We start from the raw sequence: 24,101 nt of genomic DNA on the forward strand, positions 1-24,101 counted from the left end.
TTCTGTATTTGGTCTGTCTATGTTATATACCAATAAACAGATTTGATCCATAAAAATAAATGTACTTTATTAGGGTAACACAAATACTAGAATACTGAATAGGCGATTCCCGACTGAAGGTAAGTAGACACACTAATATATACACATTAGCCATCAGTATAGAGCATAGAAAGCAATAAGTATTGGCACTAGGTAATCGGTGAGGGCCCTAGGGGAGGGCAAAGCTATATACTAAAAAAGTTGAATGTGAATGGCAGTCCCCTAACCAAGGAAGTTGAATCAGTAGAATGGAGATGGAGGAACTAGGAAGCCCAAGAGGTGAGTATCAGAGTGACCCCCCCAGCAAACAGGAGAGCAGAGATAAGTACCTGTTTTTCCAAAACCAACAGGAGGATTTTGAAAAAGGATTATGCAAGACCTAACCAAGACTAGAAGAACCCAAAGGTGGATCCTGACAGATGAGGACCTGCAAAGGAAGAGGACCAAGTCCAGTTCATGATGGAGTGTCCGGTTGTGGCAGGAGCCACTATCTACCCTTCTGGGGATGCAGGACCAGGGTGACGGTGGACGAAGAAGGTCAGCAGTGCAGCACAGGAGATGAAGAGAAGTTCCAGAAGGGATGCAAGTAATGTCCCACGTCAGCGGTGGTGATGCAGTCGGTTAGTGGTGCTGGAAAACCACCAACAAGCCTTGGCAAATGCAAGATACGGAGAAGAAGGTTTACAAAGCTGAACAGTACCAGCAAGGTCCAGGGGACTTAACCCAAGGATGGGAGTCCGGGGTGACCCTAAGCAGCTGGGAGAGTCACAAGAAGAGGAGGCAGCCCCCACAGGCAACCCACCGGCAGCAGGCACAGCTGTCATAGCGAGCCCCACTCAGCACATCTGAAGAGGAGTCTCACGTCGCTGGAGCAGCAGGCAGGAGACTGTGCTTTGCAGGAAGGAGACTGTGCTTTGTAGGAAGGAGTGCTGGGGGCCAGGGTTACACGGAGCCTCAAGATAACTTGGAGGAGAACCAAACAAGCCTTGGTAGCTGTAAGCGTCGCTGTGCAGAGGGATACTGTCCTGTAAGGAGAGGCAAGGGCTTACCATCTCTCATACACAGCAGCTGGTACAGAGGACCAAGAGGACCACTCCAGACCACCACCTGTGAGGCAGGATCCACGCAGTTCCGGAGGAGAGCAGACCCACAAAGCCTGTCGTTGTTGCAGTTGGTGCCTGCAGATGCAGACAAGTGACTCCTTCACTCCACAGGGCGATTCCTTCTTACTTCTTGTGTAGGATGAACACTCGCTGTCCACCGAGGATTCATACCTGGGGAAATGTTGCAGTTGCTGGAAGGAGCCGGAGAAACAATGTTGCAGAACAAAGTTGTTGCTGTAGTTGCAGCCTGTCAGTTCCTGGAGGGTCTAGTTTCAGAAACAGTGGCTAGAAGATGAAGTAAACGATGCAGAGGGTTCCTGCTGGAATCTTGCATGTCGAATCTAAAGATCCACCCAAGAGGGAGACCCTAAATACCACTGGAAGGGGGATTGGTCACCTAACAGGGAAACCACCTTTCAGGAGGGTGCTGTGACGTCACCTATCTGGCCACTCCGATGCTCCCTGGGGCCTATGCCCATCTTGGATTCAGGATGGTAGACTCAAGTAGCCACCTGGAGGAGATCTGGGCACCACCCCATGGTGGAGAAATTATTTTAGGCCATTTCTGCCCCTCTGGGGGGTAGATCAGCCTATTTTGATAGGCAGAAACCACTAGGCACCAGGGATTTTTAGTTTTTTTTGTTTTACAGATGGGGAGCGACCCCTTGGACAAGGGTCGCTCCCCTGGAGGGGCAAATTGTATTTAGGCCATTTCTGCCCGCTTTGGGGGCAGATCGGCCGATTTTAGGTCAATCTGCCCCCGAGGGGGGCAGAAACCACTAGGCACCAGGGATCTTTTTTTTGCGCCGTCACGCAAGGGGAGCGACCTTGTAGGCAAGGGTCGCTCCCCAGGGGAGGTGGGGGAGGGGGGAAAATTTATTTTAGGCCATTTCTGCCCCCCTGGGGGCAGATCAGCCTATTGGTATTAGGCCGATCTGCCCACAGCGGGGGCAGAAACCTCTAGGCGCCAGGGCAAATAGTTTTGTTTGTTTGTTTTTTTAGAGATGGGGAGCAACCCATTAGGCAAGGGTCGCTCCCCTGGGGGGCAAATTGTATTTAGACCATTTCTGCCCCCCTTAGGGGCAGATTGCCTGATTATAGGTCAATCTACCCCCAAGGGGGCAGAAACCACTAGGCACCGGGGATTTTTTTTTTTGGCGCCAATGTCACGCAGGGGGAGCGACCCCGTAGGCAAGGGTCACTCCCGGGGCAGGGAGGGACGGTTTGGGGACAAATTTATTTTAGGCCATTTCTGCCCCCCCTGGGGCCGGCTGAGCTAGAGGCCAAAATCCACAGGTAGGCACTGATTTCTATGAAAAAATGTGATGTGTCCACGTTGTGTTTTGGGCCATTTCCTGTCGCGGGAGCTAGGCCTACACACACAAGTGAGGTATCGTTTTTATAGGGAGACTTGGGGGAACGCTGGGTGGAAGGAAATTTGTGGCTCCTCTCTGATTCCAGAACTTTCTGTCACCAAAATTTGAGGCAAATTTGATTTTTTAGCCCAAGTTTGAGGTTTGCAAAGGATTCTGGGTAACAGAACCTGGTCAGAGCCCCACAAGTCACCCCATCTTGGATTCCCCTAGGTCTCTAGTTTTAAAAAATGCACAGGTTTGGTAGGTTTCCCTAGGTGCCGGCTGAGCTAGAGGCCAAAATCTACAGGTAGGCACTTTGCAAAAAACACCTCTGTTTTCTTTAAAAAAATGTCATGTGTCCACGTTGCGTTTTGGGGCGTTTCCTGTCGCGGGCGCTAGGCCTACCCACACAAGTGAGGTATCATTGTTATTGGGAGACTTCGGGGAACATAGATTAGCAAAACAAGTGTTATTGCCCCTTGTCTTTCTCGACATTTTTTCCTTCCAAATATAAGAGAGTGTGTAAAAAAGACATCTATTTGAGAAATGCTAGTATGGTCACCCCGGAATTCAGAGATGTGCAAATAACCACTGCTCCTCAACACCTTATCTTGTGCCCTTTTTGGAAATACAAAGGTTTTCTTGATAGCTATTTTTCACTCTTTATATTTCAGCAAATGAATTGCTGTATACCCGGTATAGAATGAAAACGCACTGCAGGGTGCAGCTCATTTATTGGCTCTGGGTACCTAGGGTTCTTGATGAACCTACAAGCCCTATATATCCCCCGCAACCAGAGGAGTCCAGCAGACGTAACGGTATATTGCTTTCGAAAATCTGACATTGCAGGAAAAAGTTACAGAGTAAAACGTAGAGAAAAATTGATGTTTTTTTCACCTCAATTTCAATATTTTTCTTTTTCAGTTGTTATTTTCTGTAGGAAACCCTTGTAGGATCTACACAAATTCCCCCTTGCTGAATTTAGAATTTTGTCTACTTTTCAGAAATGTTGCGGTGTCTGTGATCCAGCATTGGTTTCATGCCCATTTCTGTCACTGACTGGAAGGAGACTGAAAGCACAACAAATCGTAAAAATGGGGTATGTCCCAGTAAAATGCCAAAATTGTGTTGAAAAATTGGGTTTTCTGATTCAAGTCTGCCTGTTCCTGAAAGCTGGGAAGCTGGTGATTTTAGCACTGCAAACCCTTTGTTGATGCCATTTTCAGGGAAAAAACCACAAGACTTCTTCTGCAGCCCCTTTTTCCCATTTTTTAAAAAAAAAACAAATTTTTCACTGTTATTTGGCTAATTTCTTGGCCTCCTTCTGGGGAACCCACAAAGTCTGGGTACCTCTAGAATCCCTAGGATGTTGGAAAAAAAGGACGCAAATTTGGCATGGGTAGCTTATGTGAACAAAAAGTTATGAGGGCCTAAGCGCGAACTGCCCCAAATAGCTAAAAAAAGGCTCGGCACAGGAGGGGGAAAAGGCCTGGCAGCGAAGGGGTTAATGGGAAGCAAATCAATGCATGATGATCACCCCATCAATACTGTGAAAAGGACCAATGCAATGACATCATACAGACAAAGAAAACATGGGTAAGAAATATTCATGTCAGCAAGACAGCATTGCTAAATGAGCTAGTGAAGATAAATGTATTTGTTCTTATAAGCAGACTGAATCTACATGTTCTACCCTGTTGGAACACAAGGTAGCATAATAGGCTATTGGCAATACCACTTATCATTTAAAGGTATATCCTAACCAGACCTACACAATAAGACACAGACAGAAAGTTTAACTCTTGCAGAGAAAACATACAATTGCCCTCTTTAAAAAGAAGTTGAAGACACCAATAGCAACCATTTGACATATAAATATATTTTTCCCCAGGAAAAGTAGCCAGAGATGATAAAACATCCTCAAAATATTCACAATATATATATACCTACTGGCATAGGAGTATAATAAACAAATGCTGATGTAGTAACTAACTATCTAAATATATATATATATTTATTTTTAAAAGCTGAGTAAAACAGCCATTATGAAGTGTGGTGGTAACCAAGGTGAGTATGTGATTCTTATAATGAATAAGACTCCTCGACAGGTGAACTGGAAAAGTTATCAATGACGCAAAAACGAAAAATGTACAAGATTCTGAAATAAAAAGAATCCCACCGATTTTGTACATTCCGTCTTATGACAACACTCCTCAAATTGTGTACCCAACCTAAAACAACTAGAGTCAGGCCACAATGAACAGTTGTACCTAGATGAGACATTAACACCTAACACAACCCTGAAGAGGGTAAACCCTTCCAAAAAGCCTATCCAAAAAGATGGACGTCTTGAATGCAAACAAAAAAGCGCAGAACAACTCCTAAAGAGTCAATATTAATCATTCCATACAAGCGAGTGAAAAGAATCCACAGAGAGAGATGTCTCAATGAAGACCCATGATAACCTGACATAAGCCAGGAAAAAGAAAGAATAATGTTCAAAGAACATGTCGACACCATACAAATGTCTACACCAAATTGTAGAAAATCCATCAAACTGAGATGGCTATCTGATATAAAACCATAAAGACCAAACAAAGAAAGTCTTAAAGTCTCCAAGATTATACTTTCTGGCTTCTAATATATTGAATCTACCAAAGTAGAAAAACTGATACTACCATACATTGGTTAAGAGTAGAATGTACACAACAATTAGTGTAGAATAAAAGCTACATTGTTCGACAGTACAGAAGGACTTAATAAACCGTCACCCTTAGTGCTGTATAATGCTTATTAAGAAATCTCCCTGAACAGAGATTAAACGATATACTAACATTCCCAAGGAGCTGTTAATATTACAAGTTCATTTTGAGGGATAATAGTTTCAATTCATAATCTCACAAATTAGAAATAAAACCTTCTGCAGAGGGAGTAACTCTGTAACCACAAATGAAGTTTAATAGTGCACAAGCTAAATAATCCTGCACGTGCATATATATGTATGAATGCTCAACGACATACAAGCAAATACTCCACTTAGAGTACGGTACATACAATGAAAGTATCAACTCATGCACAAACCCTTCTCCATAGTAAATGATATCACCTTTATGTCAGATATATTAAAAGAGATAAACCTCTAAGAAGTTGTTATTGACAAACTTGTAGTGGGAAGTCAACACTTCTACACCAAGTAATAACAATAATAAAAGTAGCCTTGAAACATCAGGCATGAAAAGCACCATAGGGTCCCAAGGCAATATGCACCCCAATAATCTATCCTTGACAATTTAAGGAAAAACAACACCTGCCAAGACCAGGAACACTTACTGGGTCCCACCATTAGGAGTAAAAGTTCTAGAAGAGAAAAAGCCCCATGGCACTGCCAAAGCTTGTTTCATCTGCAAAATAAGTAAAGGCAAATAACCCGCTACAACCCAGTACAGGAGGTATCAACTGGGCCAAAGGGTAGAGAGGAACCAAGCTAATTGCTGCTCCATCCCTACTATAACGAAACTGTCTTAAAGCGGAATCAGCCTGTGCCCCCAAAAAATGGGCACCATCAAACGGCATGTCAATCAATGTGGTTTGAACTGCCTCCGAAACTCCAGAGGTATGTAATCAGGCAAGGTAATGTAGCGCAACTAATGAAGCGATAGCTCAACCCACAGAGTCAGTAGTATCCATACCACGGAAAATCATTAGTTTAGGTGCTTGCTGGCCATCTTGTATCATAGGTGTAAGAGGGCTCCTGATATCACCCAGAAGCACAGGCAAGATATTTGCCAATGAGTCCCATAAGGAATGGGAGAAACGTCAAGAACGCAAGATGTATTTGTATGAAGTTGGCTCTGTATATACTATATCAAAGTAAGGTATAGTGTGTACAGAGTCCAGAGGATCACTAAAGCTTTACAGAGGCCAAAGTAGATAATACTAATGCTTTCTTTTGTGGTAGTGTAGGCAAGCAGTTAGACTTATCAGAGGGTAGTGCTATGCATTTGTTGTATCAAAAACATTCTGTTACTTTATTTCTAGAACCAAAAGGATCGTTGCTGCAGGTAAGTATAGTTTCAAGAATGCATCACTTTCAAATATCAAATGCATTTTATTTGTAAATCACAGTTAATATAGGTTTCAGGTAAGCAATACATTTCAATAGCAAAAGTAGACAGTGCAAAAATCATTGAAGGCAATGCAGATCTAGGGGAGGAAAAGTACAAGTACAGTTTACAGGAGAGTACTTGACTTACAGTCCCAGTCTTCTGGGGTTAAGGTGTCCACAGGGTAAGGTTCAAGGGGACACCCAGAGTGCACCCAAAGGGCTGGCCGGGAACAGAGGTCAAAGGTGGTGTTGGGCGCCCAATGGAAATCAAGAGACTGGGGGCACTTAGAAAGAAACAGTTTGCAGGTAAAGTACCTGCAGCTTCTGGACACAGGTTGTTTGGGGGGGCGGGGTTTTAGATCAGCACCGGGGGTGCCACAGGTCAACATCAAACACAAACCTTCAGAGTCATGGGGTGCTGGTGCAGGGTGCAAACACAGCGTTGGGCACCCAATTAAATTTCATGAGAAACTTCGGTTCACAAAGAGGCTGCAGACTTGGTCCTGGGAGTCGGATGAAGAAGACCAATGGCTGGAGAGGTAAGTTGAGATCCCAGTGGACGTTGGTGGACTGTCGGTGGGGGTTCCCAAGGCCAGGGGGCTGCGGGTGCAGGGGTACCTTTAAGTGTTGGGAATCTTCACTGGAGCTGGATGCGGTCAGAGGGGTCCTCTGGATTCAAGCTGTTGGCATCTTCGTGTTGCTCAGGTAGGGTCAACCAAGGGTGGACTTGAGGTCAGAATCACTTGGGTACCTTCCCTGGATCAGTGGGCTACCTCTACTCAGGCCATGGACGTTGTGTGCAGAGTGGGCAGGACTTGCGGATCCAGAGGGCTCTGAATTCCTAGTTGGAAGTTTCTTAGTGGACAGGGCTGCTGTCCTCAGGAGTTCTTGGTCCTTAGGGAAGGCAGGCAGTCCTCTGACGGTTTGTAGAGATCGCTGGCCCTGCAGGATGAGTCGCCTTTTGTAGCAGAAGTCTTGAGGCTGCAGACAGGCCGGTAGGGCTGGGGCCAAGTCAGTTGTCATCTGGAGTTTTCACTGCTGGTGCGGCTCTTCAGTCTTTCTTCTTCTTTAGGTCGCCAGGAATCTGAAGAGCAAGGTTCAGGGGTATCCCTAAATACTAGATTTAGGAGTGTTACAGGGGTCAGAGTGCAGCAGTCAATGGCTACTGACCCGGAGGGTGGCTACACCCTCCCTGTGCCCACTCCGTTTGGGGAGGGGCACATTCCTAACCCTACTGGCTAACATTCTCCAAAACAAGATGGAGGATTCTAAAGAGAAGGGTTTACCTCAGCTCTGGGCCCCCTAGGAGTGGTCCCAGCTGGGGTGGACACTCCTTCTCGTGTTTACTAATCTTCCCACCGGACCTCCCGCCATAAAGTGAGACTTGGTCCAGGGGACGGGCATCTCCACTGGCTGGAGTCCCCTGGGACAGCATAATAAAATGCAGGAGACCTTGAGGCTCACCGCCAAGTTGCTGTTCCTGGAGGCGAAAGGTGCAAAGCACCTCCACCCAGAGCAGGCTTTGTCCCTGATTCCCAAGAGCACTAAGGCTTTCACAATGGGGTCAGAAACTATGTGGAGGTTGCAGGCTTGCATAAGCTGGTCAGACACACGTTAGAGAGTTGGGTGAATTTTAGGGGACATCTGTAAGATGCCCTGTGTGTGCATTTTCCAATAAATCCAATGTGGCATCTATGTGGGCTTATTGAGCTGAGAAGTTTGATACCAAACTTCCCAGCATTCAGTGAAGTCATCATGGAGATGTGGAGTTCGTAGTGACAAACACCCAGCCCATGCACTCAACATGGTTACCCTGCACTTACAATGTCTAACAATTGGCTTAGATATTGTGGGAGCATATTGCTCATGCAGCTATGCCCCCACCTGTGGTATAGAGCACCCTGCCATAGAGCTGTAAGGCCTGCTAGAGGGGTGACTTGCCTATGCCACAGGCAGTGCTTTGTAGGCACTGCACCCAGGGAGGCGTTCCATGTTGACTTTACCTTTTTCTCTCCACCAACACACACACACAATCTGCAATGGCAGCGTGCATGTGTTTGGTGAGGGGTCCCCTAGGGTGGCATAATACATGCTGCAGCCCTTAGGGGCCCTTCCTTGTCACAGAGCCCTTGGTACCACTGCTACCTTGTTCAAGGGAATGCAATTGTGGAAGCAATTGTACAGTTTAGGGAAAGAACATACATGCTGGGGTCTGGTTTGGAGGATCCCAGCACACACACAATCACATTAGCATCAGTTATCAGGCAAGAAATGTGTGTGGGAGAGTGGGGGTAGGGTAGGGGGGTTGACCATGCTAAAAGGGACCCATTCCTACAGTATTTAAGGGCATAAAGCAGAAATTATGGACTAAAAAATATGCCTGTCATAGACGGCTAGACTTCTGGAATCTCTATAAGACAGGACATGTGGGAGAGACTCAATATCATGGGAGGCCAAAGTGGCCTGTACCAATAAACTTAAATGAGTTGAATGTCTTAGGAGACAAGCCAGATCACTGGAGGTAGGTCGGTGCCTGTGAGATATAGCCTGATCAACAGGGGCACCTGTATCAGGCTTAGTCCAAGCCCCTAACAAAACATCATGAAGGGCATCGCTGTAACAAAGCACTGGTTCAACCCCTGTTTGACCTTGATGGAAGACAAAAATTAGAGGATCCAAAGTTAATTCTACTGAAAGAAGTGTTAGGTCCAAAACTTCAGCAACCCTTCTCAGTAGTCTGCAAGAGAGAAGCTTGCCTCAGTAGCAAGTCCAGGGGGAAAGTGGGCCCGGACTAGGAAAGAATCCAAGCCATCAGCCGGAGCTAGGTCAACTAGCCAGCTGTCCTCTCTCTGAGGATGATGAATACCCATCTACTCAATGGTCTCTCAACCATGTCCCTCAGAAAGATAAAACTAAAGGTACTCTCCAGAATGTGCAGGAAGAACAGGGAAAATGACATGACTGGCGCTGTACCAAACATCGACTGGCATCAAGAAGGCGATTCCTCAACGTCAATTTTGACTTCAGCTGGAGAGAGGAATCGACTACGATTGGTGCTGTCAGCGGAGTCACCAGAGTTGGCTGATCGAATAAGGGCACCGAAGGTGGAAACCCCGAAGGGCTGTGTATCAGTGCCGTAACAGCTTCATCAACTGAAGCTGAAGGCCTAACTAAAGCCGAGGGCGAAGTCGCAAGCATGGACACAGACAAGGCACTTTGCTCCTCCTTGGGACCCACAAGTGCTCCAGAGGGAGGTGATTCACCAGAGATAGTGTCAAGAGAAATGTAGTAATCCCGCATATGGATTAGAGTCACCTGGCCCCTCGAAAAGGAGGGAGATGCTGGATAGACTCTGACCTTGACTCCTCAATGTTCCAGCATCTTCCGTAACTTCAACCACTTGCCTCGTCACTTACCTTGTGAAGTCGATGTAGAATGGTGCCCACGAGAACAACTCCTTGAAAGGCCCTGCAAATGGATGTCAGTACAAGAAGGAGACCTTGGTTGACAGGAAATCTGGGACAGCTTTGCTATCCATGCCATCAGAAACTTCATATGACGCTCTCGCAGAGCTTTGGGCCGAAGTTAATGACAGGAGTCACACGCTTTGGAGTCATGGTGCTTGCCCAGGCACCACATACAAATCAAGTGGGGGTCCATAGATGACATCTGTTGTTCACAGGGCCCATAAGGTTTGAACTCCTAAGTCATGAACAGGAAAAAGCACACTGTTCCAATGAAAAAAACATCGAAGTGGGCTGAAAACGGCCTGACTAACCATTACCCGATCCACGTAGCAAGTGCAGAAAAGAAGGAACTGATGTGGGCGAGGGGGTTAAACGGACTCCGCTGACATCACATCTTGTGGACGACATTGATACGGAATCGCACTACGTCGTCTTCAGACGCGCAGAGGTGCTATAAGAAAACAGTTTCTGGATCCAGGCTCACATCTGGGGAAGATTCTAAAGTAAGGAATCTGCAGCTAGATGTCTCTATCAGATACATTTAAACATATTTAAAGTTGATATTTTAGTAAAATATCAAAATCAAACAGTTTTGGGGACACAATTACTAATATTTTGAACTTGGTGCTTGGGGAAGACATCTATGGCTTTTATGTATTACCCATGGTAAGGCATCGCAAATTGGCAAAGTATTTTGTTACACTGCGACTGTCAACTATGCATGCTGCATGAAGGTGATCACTGCTAGTATTCATACATTTGGTGGCTACTAACGCAATCTTGCTTGATGTGCTTACTACTTAGTAGCTCGGGAGGATATTCGCTGAACACAAGCACATTTTATTACAGAAAACGTTGGAGACCCGTGAGGTAGAACAACAACACTCTTTTTGGTTCTAGACAGTGGATTCGCTCCTCTTCTTTGGAGGGATGCGGAGGAGTGTAAAAAGTAGGCAGAGTGATGGACTGGCCTAGGGGAAATGGAGTGACCATTTTTGGGAGAAAAGGGGCCCACGTGTGAAGCTTATCAGGATAACTAGTGAGATATGAAGGCTTGCGGGATAAAGCCTGAGGCTCCTGAACTTCCAGGCAGATGTTACTGCCATAAGGAAGGCTGTCTAGTTAGTCAGTAGTCTGAGAGGAGGGCTCAAATGGAGTGCACGTTATAAAAGTCAAAACAAGATTTAGGTCCCACTGAGGCATGATAAATCTAGAAGGAAGAAAAAGATGCTGTAAGCCTTTAAAGAACCTATGTACAACAGCGGACCTGAAGAGGAGGAATGGCTGGTCAGGCAACCACAAAAAGCAGAGGTAACAGAGAGACAGCCATTAAGAGTCCCCAGAGCAGATCCCTGCTGGGCAAGGGAGAGAATAAAAAGAACTAAAGAAAGTGGGATAGAAAGGGGATCAATCTGTTTGTCTGCACACCATGCCACAAATTAGGTCCAACAGCAGACGTATAAATTGTCTTTGTGAGAGGACTCCTGACTGCCAAGATGACATCACAGACTTCAGAAGAAAGATTGAAAGTTGTCAACTGTTCCAGTTCAATCTACACGCAAGAGGGCGAGGACTGGACAGGTTCACCCTCTCCTGCTACTGTCATAGAAGGTCCTCCTGAATGAACAGCCTGATCAGAGGATGCCGGCCATGCTTAAGAGCTTGGCATACCAGACTCTACGTACCAATCTGGAGCTACAAGGATAGCTTGGGCTTCGTCGATCTTGATCTTCTTGAGATCTCTGGGCAGGAGTGGTATGGGTGTAAAGGTGTACAGGAAGCCTGAACTCCACTGCAGACAAAAAGAATCTCCGATCGAGAGCTTCCTTGGAACCTCCAACACTCAAAACTGCTTGCATAGTGTGTTGTAGGCGCAGGCAAGCAGATCTAACCAAGGCTCTCTCCACTGTTGAAAGAGAACTTGCCACAACTCTGGGTGGAGATGCCATTAGTGATTCGCTAGGGATCTTCATCTCAGTTTGTCCGCTCTGGCATTCAGAGAGCCCTCCAGGTGTTGAACCACCAGAGATGTGACCTGATGTACCAACCATGTCCAGGGAAACAGGGCCTCTTGACAAAGGGTCCCTATCTGTTGTAGTACCACATGGTGGCGGTGATGCCCATGAACACCTGCACTAGCCTTCCCTTGATGGAAGGTAGAAAGACTTTAAATGCCAGCTGGATCACTTGGACCTCCAATAGGTTGATGCGGTGTCCAGATTCCGCCAAATGTACCTCTCCCAGATGGCCATCCCATCCCAGTAGTGATGCATATCACTACCGTCAGATCGGGATGGGGAAAGGAGAGGGGTCTGCCCCTGATCCAATCACGGTTCGTTAGCCACCACTGCACCTGGACCACGTCGGAGATATTTCTCTGATGCCACGCCCACTGGAACGTAAACTGCCAGCCGTCGCAACACAGGGAGACTGAAACCCTTGACCTGCGCAGATGGGCTGTGACCACTGCCATGACCATGGGGAATACCTGAGGGGCGCAGGTAAGGCCAAAAGGGAGCACGGTGAACTGAAAATGCTTGTGGACTCCCGTGAATCACAAGTAATGTCTGTGGGCAGGCAGGACGGGAATATGGAAATAGGCGTCTTGCAAGTCCAAGGCTACCATCAGTCTTCTGGGTCTAGGGCAGATAGACCCAGAGCCACAGTGAGCGCTTTGTACTGCTCCTTCCTGAGGAAGCAATTGAGGGACCGGAAGTCAAGGATAGGGTGGAGGCCCTTATCCTTTATGGGCATCAGAAAGTAGCAGGAGTAACAATCATGACATACTTCCGGCACAGGGACCCTCTGTAGGAAAATGCCGCTGTTGGCATTGTTACCCCCTAACCTTTTGCCTTTTTTTTATGCTAGTTATGATTGAAAGTGTGCTGGGACCCTGCTAACCAGGCCCCAGCACCAGTGTTCTTTTCCTAAACTGTACCTTTGTATCCACTATTGGCACAGCCCTGGCACACAGATAAGTCCCTTGTAGATGGTACCCCTGGTACCAAGAGCCCTGTGGCCAGGAAAGGTCTCTAAGGCCTGCAGCATGTATTATGCCACCCTGGGGACCCCTCACTCAGCACATGTACACTGCCTCACAGCTTGTGTGTGCTGGTGGGGACAAAATGACTAAGATGACATGGCACTCCCCTCAGAGTGCCAAGCCCACAACCCACTGCCTGTGGCATAGGTAAGTCACCCCTCTAGCAGGCCTTACAGCCCTAACTATACCACAGGGGAGGGCATAGCTGCATGAGCACTATGCCTGTACAGTGTCTAAGCCAATTCTTAGACATTGTAAGTGCAGGGTAGCCATGTGGTCTGGGAGTTTGTCAAACACGAACTCCACAGTTCCATAATGGCTACACTGAATACTGGGAAGTTTGGTTTCAGACTTCTCAGCACAATAAATACACACTGATGCCAGTGTGGGATTTATTGAGAAATGCACACAGAGGGTATCTTAGAGATGCCCCCTGTGTACCAGTCTGACTAACAGTGCTAGGCTGACCAGTTTCTGCCAGCCTGCTACATCCGGAACAGTTTCTAGCCACATAGGGGAGTGCCTTTGTACACTCTGTGGCCAGGAACAAAGCATGTACTGGGTGGAGGTGCTTCACACCTCCCCCTACAGGAACTGTAACCCCCATGGATACAGCCCCCACTTTTGGCGGCATGGCCAGAGGAGATAATCAGAAAAACAAGGAGTCAACCTCCAGCCAGGGCAGCCCCTTAGGTGTCCTGAGCTGAGGTGACCCCTGCCTTAGGAAATTCTATATCTTGCTTTGGAGGTTCCCCCCAATAGGATTAGAGATAAGCCCCCTCCCCACAGGGAGGTGGCACAAAGAGGGTGTAGCCACCCTCAAGGACAGTAGCCATTGCCTACTGCCTCCCAGACCTAAACACACCCCTAAATTGAGTAATTAGGGGTAACCCTGAACCCAGGAAACCAGATTCCTGACAACCTGAAACAAGAAGGACTGCTGACCTGAAAGCTCAGCGGAGAGACAACGGAGATGACAACTGCCTTTGCCCCAGCCCTACTGGCCTGTCTCCAGACTCAAAGAACCTGCACAGCGACTCATCTAGCGGGACCAGCAACGTCTGAGGACTCAGCGGACTGCCCTGCTACCAAAGGACCAAGTAACTCCAGTGGACAGTGGCTCTGTCCAAACAGCAACAAAGAAATTGTCTCCATAGGCACCTATGATATATGGGCCCTACTTTGACCTCTGCACCTGACCGGCCCTGTGTTGCTGGTGCTGGGTGTTTGGGGTTGACTTGAACCCCTAACGGTAGGCTGCCTACGTCCCAGAGACTGAACTTATATGTGCTTTACTTACCTGACAAACTCATCTTTAATTACCTTTGCAGGAACTGTTGATTTTTGCATTGTGTCCACTTTTGAAATAGCTTATTGACATTTTTGCCAAAACTGTGTACATTACTGTTTTAATACGAAGTTCCATATTTACCTGTGCCAAGTACCTTACAATTTATGTAATTAATTGAATTCTGAATCTTGTGGTTCTAAAATAAATTAAGAAAATAATATTTTTCTATATGAAAACCTATTGGCCTGGAGTTAAGCCTCATTTATTGCCTGTGTAAGTACAACAAATGATTAACACTACCCTCTGATAAGCCTACTGCTTGACCACACTACTACAAAATAGAGCATTAGTATTATCTAATTTTGCCACTATCAAACTCTAAGGGGAACCCTTGGACTCTGTGCACACTATCTCTCCCTTTAAGATAGTATATATAGAGCCAACTTCCTACACCCTCGCTATGGCTACCTTGGCCAAGAGAGCTGGCACATCCTTGCTGGAAAGTGACAAGGGATCCTCCATCATCCGATCGTAGGAGGATGGCATGGTTGGAGGGGTAGTCTTCAAGCGGAGAGAATCCACTTGTCTAACATGATGGACTGCCAGCGGGGCAGGTGATGGCTAGTCCTGCCTCAGACTGGTCTCTGGCAGGGAAGCATCAGACTAGGAAGGTTTGGAGGCTGCTGTGGAAGTGGCAGGGGAGGGGGGGGGTCAATGGACTTGCTGGACAACTGGCTTCCTCACCAAGAGTGTGGGAAAGAAGCACCTTTCTGGCATAGTTAATCCCACTTTTTGCCTGGTGTCAGTGTGTTTAGACTGTTGTACGCTTCGATCTTGCTAACCAGGACCTCAGTTGTCAGTTCTCTCTCCCCTAAATTTAGGTGTATGGTAACTTTTACACCCCACAATTGGCATACTAGTGAACCCATGTAAATCCCTAGTATATTGTACTTAGGTACCCAGGGCATTAGTACACCAGGGATCCACCGTAGGCTACAGCATGTATTGTGCCACCTATGGGGGCCCATGCAAACTGTGACTACAGGCCTGCAATTGCAGCCTGTGTGAAATGGTGCATGCACCTTTTCGCTGCTAGTCACTGCACCAGGTCACTGTAAGTCACCCCTATGGTAGGCCCTCCTAACCCAGAGGGTAGGGTGCAGATGCCTGCAGATCCCCCAGGGTCGAGAGAGACATTGACTAGGGGGAACAACTGTCAACCAGACTGACATAAGGGGACCAATGGAAGGCGACCCCAACAATGAAGACAAGTCATTGAAATTACCTCAGCAGCTGTACACCTTTGCTGGCTTACATAATCCACTGGAGGGCACACCATCCATCACCCAGAGACTAGGGGTAATGGTGATAAAAGATAAAACTAAACAGGGTCTAAGACAGCTCAGAACTCCCTCAATTGACACTGGAACAAATAAAGAACGAAAGGAAACTTGAACTGCCAGAAAGCAGGTATACACCATTGCAAAAACGTCAGCACATTATATCTATGGTGAAGGGTACAGAAAAAAGGGAAATTAAGTCAGAGTATCAGGCGGTGCTATTTATGGCTTTATGATGCAATATATGGAGATGGGTCTGAATCGACCAGGAGCCATAACACTGTGTGTCAGCACAGAGCCCCATTCTAAATTTTCCAGAACCAGTCTGGTGCCTGGAGGAGATTCATGAGGTAAGGACCAAACAAAATGGCATGCTGGATTAGTATCTGGGTTCATAATGGCAATTGTTAGTTCAAATTCACATTCTTTTTTAAATTCTGGGTGGTTAGGAGTGTGTGTTAAGTGTGGAATGTATTCTTGGTCAGTTATTTTGAACGATTGCAGTGTGAAGTTTTATGCCGTCAACAGGCAAACCATACACTGTGTAGTCACAATGTAATTTATATTGTTGTTCTTGACAAATGTTGAAAAAGTATTAAAAATTATTTATTTTTACCTGCGAATACAGTCAGCTAAGTGTCTTGCCAAAGCATCAAGATCAAGCAACGTTGTCTACATAAAGAAGAAGAAAAAAGATGTTAAAAAAACTTTATGACAATGTATCTCCATTGTTCACGCTTAACATGCTGCATTTGAGACAAGGAAAAACTAAACAGCTCAAAGGCATAACAAATACCTTCTATCTGCACTTAACTCCCTTGAGGGCCACTCAAAAATACATTAAGCTCTCCTGGAAAGTATATTAGGGAGGCGTCCTTTCCAAACAAGCCTAACGACCTTTGTTCCCATTAATTTTGACATGAGCCACCATAATACAAACTTTGGCAATACCAATATGTCTGCTTTAATGTGCTGAAACCAGGGCATGTAGTATTGAAACCAAGAGCTGAGATACTAAGGACAAATGCCAGCAAGTGCCTTGTGTACCAATGCAAAGTGTCTTAAACGAAGAAGTTACTTACCTTTGGAAATGTTTTTACTGTTGGATACTCTACCTAGTCGCAGATTCACCACCTTTAGAATATTCTCCAGAATGGATCAACAAGTTTTTCTTAGGAGTGACCCAGTGCGCTGATAGGTGACAGACCGGCACTGTGTTGGCTTCATTCTGCTCCAGAAGTGACAAAGAGGAGCTACATATAAGTGCCACCCGCATGCACTAACATCAGTTTCTTACTTGATTCTTTCTAAGCCCTCAGACGAGGAGCTCAAAACAATTGGAAGTACCAATGTGTAGACATTTTTAGGTGGTAAGAGACCAGGTCACATAACAGGGAGGTAGGAGGGTAGAGACCAATCTGTGGTTAGACAGACTATGCTCCAGAAAGAGTATTACAGAAAGTAAGTAATTTGTTCTTCTGACAGGTAATTCTAACCCCAGACTTCTCACTTTAGAATAGATAACAAAGCAATATCTCCTAAGGTGAGTGTGATCTGACCAAAAAGTCCTGCAGGACCAAATAAGAGAAATGCCCTTTCTCATTGGAACTAGCCATCAAAGCAGTATTGCTTCATGAACATGCGCACATACACCCATGCTGCGGCCCAGCAGATGTCACCAACAGACACTAAGTGTGCCAATGAAGTGGTGGCAGCCTTGGCCCTGGGGCAATAGACCCTCAGCCCTTTTGGGAGGCAGCTTTTTGGCCAAAGCAAAGCAGATCTTAATGTAAAGGACTATCTACCTTGATAGACTCCATTTGTGCACCCTCCTACCTTTCTCTACGTATACATCCCCACAAAAAGCTGGCCATTTGATGGTCTTTGGCGTGATCAATGTAAAAGCTTAAATCTCTTTTGGGGTCCAGCCAATGGAGTCCCTCCTCAAGGGAGAAACGGGACTAAGAACATTGGGATGCTGATGGATTTACCAAAGTGAAAAGATCCCACAACTTTTGACAAAAAAGCTTTCCCCATCCTCAGCATCAGCTTGCCAAAAATGTTTTAAAAAGGTGGTGTAGGAAATGTGCATCGATACAGCTTGCTGCTCACTCATGCGACAAGCTGAAGTAATCACAAAGAAAAAGTATTTTGTTTCAAAAGATGCAATGTGCTGCAGAGCATCAAAATGGCAGGACCAAATTAAGGTCCCACTGTGGCATCACAAACAGTTTTGGATGGAACACTTGTGTTAAAACTTTAACAAACCATGTTTCAACAGGTGATTAAACCAAGAAGGTTGGTCCGAAAGTGACAATAAAAAAACCTTTACCAGTGCCCTCTATAAGGCCTTGCTTGGAAATGGACAAAACAAATAATAAAATATCTGACAGCTTAGCTAACAAAGGGTCTGTCCTGTGGACTTCACATCAGGTCAAAAATGTGTCCCAGCATCTGGCAAAAATAGACTTCTTGGGAGGAAATCTGGCAATCAGTATGACTTCCACAACTTTGGATGGCAAATCAAATGTAGTCAACTGCTGTCACTCAATCCTCAAATGTAGAAAACTTCCAGGCACCAGACTGGAGCCGGAAATGTCAAAGACCTCCAGTAGTGCATGCTAGTTTCATATCTATGCCAGAAATTCAGTCAGGTGACATCACCAAAGCCATAGAGCCACCCACCCTGGCACAATGACGTAAGTGTCCAACAATTTTTTCCCCAGCCTTTGAGGCAAGAGGATGGATTGACAATGATAGAGTAGTGCAGTGCAAAAATAGGTGCGTATTTGAGATCCGAATAATTTTCCCTATAACTATCCATTAAAAGGGAGGCAGGCACATCGTTGTGGAATCTGAAGGTAAATAAATTATTCATCAGAATTTTGTTTTGCTACAGGTTATTAACTTTTTCTTCTGATGGATACAACTACCAGAAGATTCCTAACCTGTAGAATATACTCCATAGCCATACCCACCTAGGAGGAAGGTTGATGGATGGGTGTACCAGGACATCCTGCAAGAATGATCTGGCAAAATAACCATCCCTACGCAACCAGGAATAATGACCATATTGTTTAGTGAATGTGGCTGCCTTGCATATCTCTGCAATTGGAAATCCTCTTGCAAGGGCAGAAATGGTGGCGTTCACCCTAGTGGAATGAGTCCAGACTTCCTCTGGAGGTTCCTGATAGGGCAGTGTATAGCAGCCTTTATTGAAAAATAACACTGTCATTAAAAAGTTCGTTTTTGCATCATCCTGTCTTTCTTGGCACCATAATACCCTATGAAAGGCAGGTCATCCATTGTGTATCCTTGATGTGGTCCAGGTAGTAGTTGACCTCCCGCTTAGGATCCAATCTATGCACCCGCTGCTCCTCCTTGATAGGATGGGGCGGGGATAAAAAGTCTGAAGGGTGAGACAGTGTGGTCTCCCCCACACTGTCTGTGGAGGCAATTCTACAGGCCTTCATGTGCCAACACATGCATGACTAGGAGGATGAAGGGAGCTAGCAGACATAGGAATTTTAGTACCTTCAGAACTGGAACTCGTGTCTTCTTGAAACATTGGGAGAATTTCATGGATTTTGACAATCCACTTAGACAGAGGAACAGCACAGAGAAGGCTGGTGTCCAGTATCGACCGTATGAGCTAGAGACATGGGTGGGGTGGACTCAGGTGTGATTTTGGCTTCTTGATCAAAAAGCCAATATTGAACAGTAGGGGAAACTTGAGCCTGCAAATGGGGCAAAACCACCTCTGGCTACCCGGCTTTAATCAATCAGTTGTCCAATTACAGGAAAATGGGGGTGCCCGACCTTCCGAGATGAGCCACAAACATTGCAATCACCTTGGTGTTGACTTGAGATGCCGATGTCAAGCCAAAGGGGAATACTGAAAACTGGTAATGCGTAGAGCTCACCAAAAAGAGCAAATATGACCTTTGGATGGGGATGTGGAAATATGCATTGTGCAGGTCAAGTGACACTATCCAGTCTCTTGCTTCCAATACCACCAACACTTGTGTTCGGCTCAGCTTCTTTAACCTTTCTTTTGAGGAAGAAGTTCAAATCCCTGAGGGCTAGGATTGGATGCATACCGCTGTTGTGCTTGGGTAGAAATAACAAAAGTAGCATCCTTGGCTCTTTTCCTGCTCTGGCACTAACTCCATAGCTCCTTTTTGAAGTAGTACTGTCACCTCTTGCTGCAAGATTGCAAGGTGGTTTGGGGTAGGTGAGGAGGATGGAGTGGGATGAAGTATGAAGGAAGGGAAGGGTGTAGCCTCTTTCCACTATTAGAAGGACTCACTAGTCTGAAACTAATGGTCTTTCAGTCCAGCAAAAAGTAAGACATCTGTCATGACCTACTCGTTTGTCTATGTCTGAGGCCCACTGGAAATGTGGCGAGGTCTTGGTTCCGATAGGGTCTGCCTTGACCCAAGTAGGGGCGACCCTTTCTGGTAGCCACAGTGCTGCTGACGGAGGGAACGACAAAGGCAGTCCGTGCCTTCCAGAAGGAGTCCCTGAGGGAAAAAACCCAAAAAGGGAAAAAACTTCAAACTAGGACTCCTGGAACAAAAACAAAAAGTAAAAGTAAATCTGAACAAAAGACAAAAAATGACATTGAAAAAAGCTGGAACAGGCTCAGAAAACATAACTGACACAGAAGAACAGGAGCGAAGATCACCACCCAAAGGAAGTGTTGCAGCACAAAAAGAACAGGAATCACACACCTTATATACCCAAAGAACAGCAAGTGACCGGCAGGAAGTAAAAGACACCATATTGAGCTGGGAACACAGCATAGAAACCTATAGAAAAAGTCACCATGTTAAGTAAGGTTCCAAGGGCATGCAGGGAGAAGGAAGGCATGCTGGGAAAGAGAAAGGATCATGGAAAGGAAAGAAAGGCATAAATTCAGGACAAAACGAGGAAGACAGCAAAACAGAAAGAAAAAGAATCAGAAGGTAAGTGGGGGTGAAGGAGGGTGAGGGAGGTAAAAACTAACAGGGGCGCGCAGAGCCCTGAACATGTTGAGGCCCCATGCCCAATTTGGGGCCTCAATAAAAATAAGAAATGGCAGGGGTGCGGCACATCCTGATGCCGCGGCACGCAGCCGCACCCCGAGCCGAATGCTTGGCTCACGTTGCAGCGTGACAACATCTTTCCTTCCACAGACTTCATATGGATATGGGAAGGGGATTACGACTGCTTTCTTGGATGGGAGGGATGGACAAGAGAGGAGAATGAAGATGAGGAGTTGGCTTGCTAAAGGGATTCATAAACTTTCCCTCTGGCATCACCCCTGTATTGGTGGACTAGTGGGTTTTGAGGGTGCTACATCTGTCTTTAGTAGGATTGTTGCTGATGTAAAGAAAACACACTTGAGGTACTTTTGTATGCGACAAACTCAGTAATCCCTCTGGGACTGAGGCTATTGTAGGTTCAAAGATTTGGCAGTTGCCTTGCTGGATTTAAAACATTAAAGGGGTGCATTAGCTTTGTTCCCATATAATTGGCTCCATCAAACAGTAGAAACATTAGGTTGGCCTGCACATCAATGGAGAATCCTGATGTCCTGAGGTAAGCACGGCAACAGATGGAGACCAAAGTGGCCTTTGCTCCTGCCATGGACTCGGCGGTATCGAAGCCCAATTTAATAATATGCCTAGAAGCATTCAGTCTCTCTCTCAGCACTTCCTGACAGTACTCACGCATGTCTTCCGGGAAATGTGTTGTGCTAGCTGGGCCATATCCCACAGCGCATGCATGTAGCTTGCTTTTTGACATTCAAGCACGATACTGCCAGCAGAGAGATTTTCTTACCCCATGCCTCCAATTGTTAGGACTCCCTGTCTGACGGCACTGTTGGGAATGCCCCATGGGAATGGCCTGAGGAGTAAGATGCTAGGATCACCAGACTTTCTGGGGAAGAATCAGTCGAGAGAAAGTCTGGGCCTCAGGAGTGGAGCAATAGTGTCAGGCAACTAGCCTATTGACTGCAAGTTCAAAAAATGCTTCATTGAACGGGACAAAGGGTTCGGATGTTGGAACCAAGAGGAGTAACACCTCAGAGAAAACATTGGTCATAACATCCACGGATGGCAACTAAAAGTTCAAATCTCTGTTACATTCTTGAGCAATGAGTGGAAAGATAACAGTGTCAGGGCCACTAGCTGAATACAACCCTAGTACCGCATCGGGATTTCCCCCCATCATCGTCTGCGGCGTAGAGATTCAGAGGACCAGAGTCCAAATCAAAAAGTTCAGAAATTCACTGCCTGTAAGCTTCTGAGCCTCCCTTCAGGACCTCTTGACAGGAGTGGGTTGCAATGATGAAGGAGTCTTGCCCAGTGTCTTTGGGCACAGCACCGGTGGAGATGGCTTCAGTGGCAGGGCCAGCCATGGAGTAGATGGTGGAATTGCTTAGTTGTGCACCGGAGAGAAGGCTGGATTCTGTGCTAGAGGGGCAGCCCAGCGCCAAATAGCGCATAAACATAAACATGGGAAGGCCGAGCAGTGTTGCAGATCCCAAGGATACACCAGCTGGGTTTGAGATCCAAGCAAAGATTCCACTGAGGAACACTGTTGGGTAAGTGCCTGGCACTGGGAACTCTGGAAAGGAAAGATGTGGAGCCGGTGTACCCTGCATTGACCAAGTCGCGACAATAGAGCTGAAGGTGCTGGAAAAGTAATCTTGAGGGTTGGTCTGGCTGTGGAACAGGATCGGAGCCAGTTGAAGTAGGGTCAGAAGGTTCCATTGTGACTAAAACTCTAGCTCAGAGGATGAAGACCATGTGAGAAGCCGGTGTCTTCTGGGCAACTTAATCCAGTCCAAACTTTTTATGCACCCTATACTACTATAACTTCGCTCTGGAAGAGTGACAAGGGAGAACTTGATCTCGAGTACTGCCAACTTTGTCTGTTGTTACAGGCCCAGACCATGAAAAGCTTGGTATTGTGTTCCTTGATGGCCTTAGGGTGCATGATCTGACAGGAGGCACAAGCGTGGGGATCATGGTCAGAACCTAAGCACCACAAACAGATGATGTGCAGGTTAGTGATGGACATCTGTCACTCACAGTCCCTAAAGGGCATCAAGCCAGAATGTTTTAAAGGAGACATTTGCACCACACTAAAATAATTTTCTGTGTGAGGTATACTCACAACTCTTCAGAGAGTGCAAGCTCTGAATCTGTCTCAAAGGTGCATAAAAAAGGGGACAGGAAACTGACTTTGTTGAGCTAGGAATGGTGCTACATGGCTTTACTGTTATCATCTGACACCACTTCCATAGTCGATACAAAGCCAGTGCCCTCTACAAGGGACGTGAAACCTTTGAAGTTTCCAGATCCATTCTGACAGCTGGGATTACACTACGGGTGAGGAATCTGCAGGTAGAAATATTCACCAGAAAAAGTTAACTTGCTCTTTTCATGATACTTTTAACAGCAGATTCCTCACTGTGTAAATAGGTACCAAATGTGAGGAAATGGGGTGTGTTATATGGTGTGGTCATGCAACCACACCATGTACCACACTTACCATCACCTTTAGGGCCCTTGGGTTTTGCCTGTCAAACCCTTGTCTCAAACCTGGGCAGCTGTAGCACTGAGCACCAAAGTTTACAAAGAGGAACAAGTATTTAAACAGCACCATAACAATTAAAGACGAAATGGACACGTCACTCAAGTAATCTGATTCCAATTGATAAAAATAGGTGGTATTTTTAGAAGATTTTATACACTAAAACAAAAAAGATCCACTGGAGACTTCCAGAGATATAGATTTTGTAGTCAATAGTAAATCAGAGCAAATTCACTCAACCACAAACAAGCCTTGACAAAGTCAATGAATTGGGCATTTTGAAATATTTTCAAGGAAAACTTAGTAAAGTTTCAATGCAGTTGGTTAGAGATACTTGGGGTGACCAGCTCTAGCAGTGAGCTAGTCAAAGGGACCAGGAAGGTCCTCAACAATAATTACCTTTACAACAGAAGCAGTCTTTTAACAGTTCAAGGCACTATATCTGCATTTTGTAATGAATTCCTATGGAGTGGGCCTGATGCAAGGGATGAAGGATGCTGAAGATGCTTTAGGGAGACAGTGGATGCAACAAGGTTGATGCGGGTCTTCTTGCAGGGATTACTATGTCCACGAAGATGGTGAGGGGGTCCTGGGTGCAGGGTCAAAGTCCCACAAAGTCCTCTCTGGTCTGTCTGAAGTCTAGTCACCACTGGACTACCAGTCATCCGTTGTCACGCTCAAAAGCCAATTCTTACAGAGTCGATTATGTGCCTTCTTAGGGTCCCAGTAACTCTCCGACAGCACTTCCGAATTCAGATAACTCAGGTGCGA

The 24,101-nt window shown here is 46.1% G+C and overlaps 1 protein-coding gene across 2 annotated transcripts in view; it reads right to left on the bottom strand.

The window, feature by feature from the left end:
- The window catches only part of USP34 (ubiquitin specific peptidase 34), a 1,940,069-nt gene that overhangs the window by 1,104,164 nt on the left and 811,804 nt on the right, over window positions 1-24,101 (bottom strand). For both annotated transcript variants that reach the window (XM_069234398.1, XM_069234397.1), the window contains one exon: window positions 16,360-16,415. In XM_069234398.1, the coding sequence (XP_069090499.1) occupies window positions 16,360-16,415 (56 nt within the window). The remainder of the gene's footprint in view (window positions 1-16,359; window positions 16,416-24,101) is intronic.

This window comes from Pleurodeles waltl, chromosome 5 (assembly GCF_031143425.1).
Source record: "Pleurodeles waltl isolate 20211129_DDA chromosome 5, aPleWal1.hap1.20221129, whole genome shotgun sequence".
NCBI classification, from domain to species: Eukaryota; Metazoa; Chordata; class Amphibia; order Caudata; family Salamandridae; genus Pleurodeles; species Pleurodeles waltl.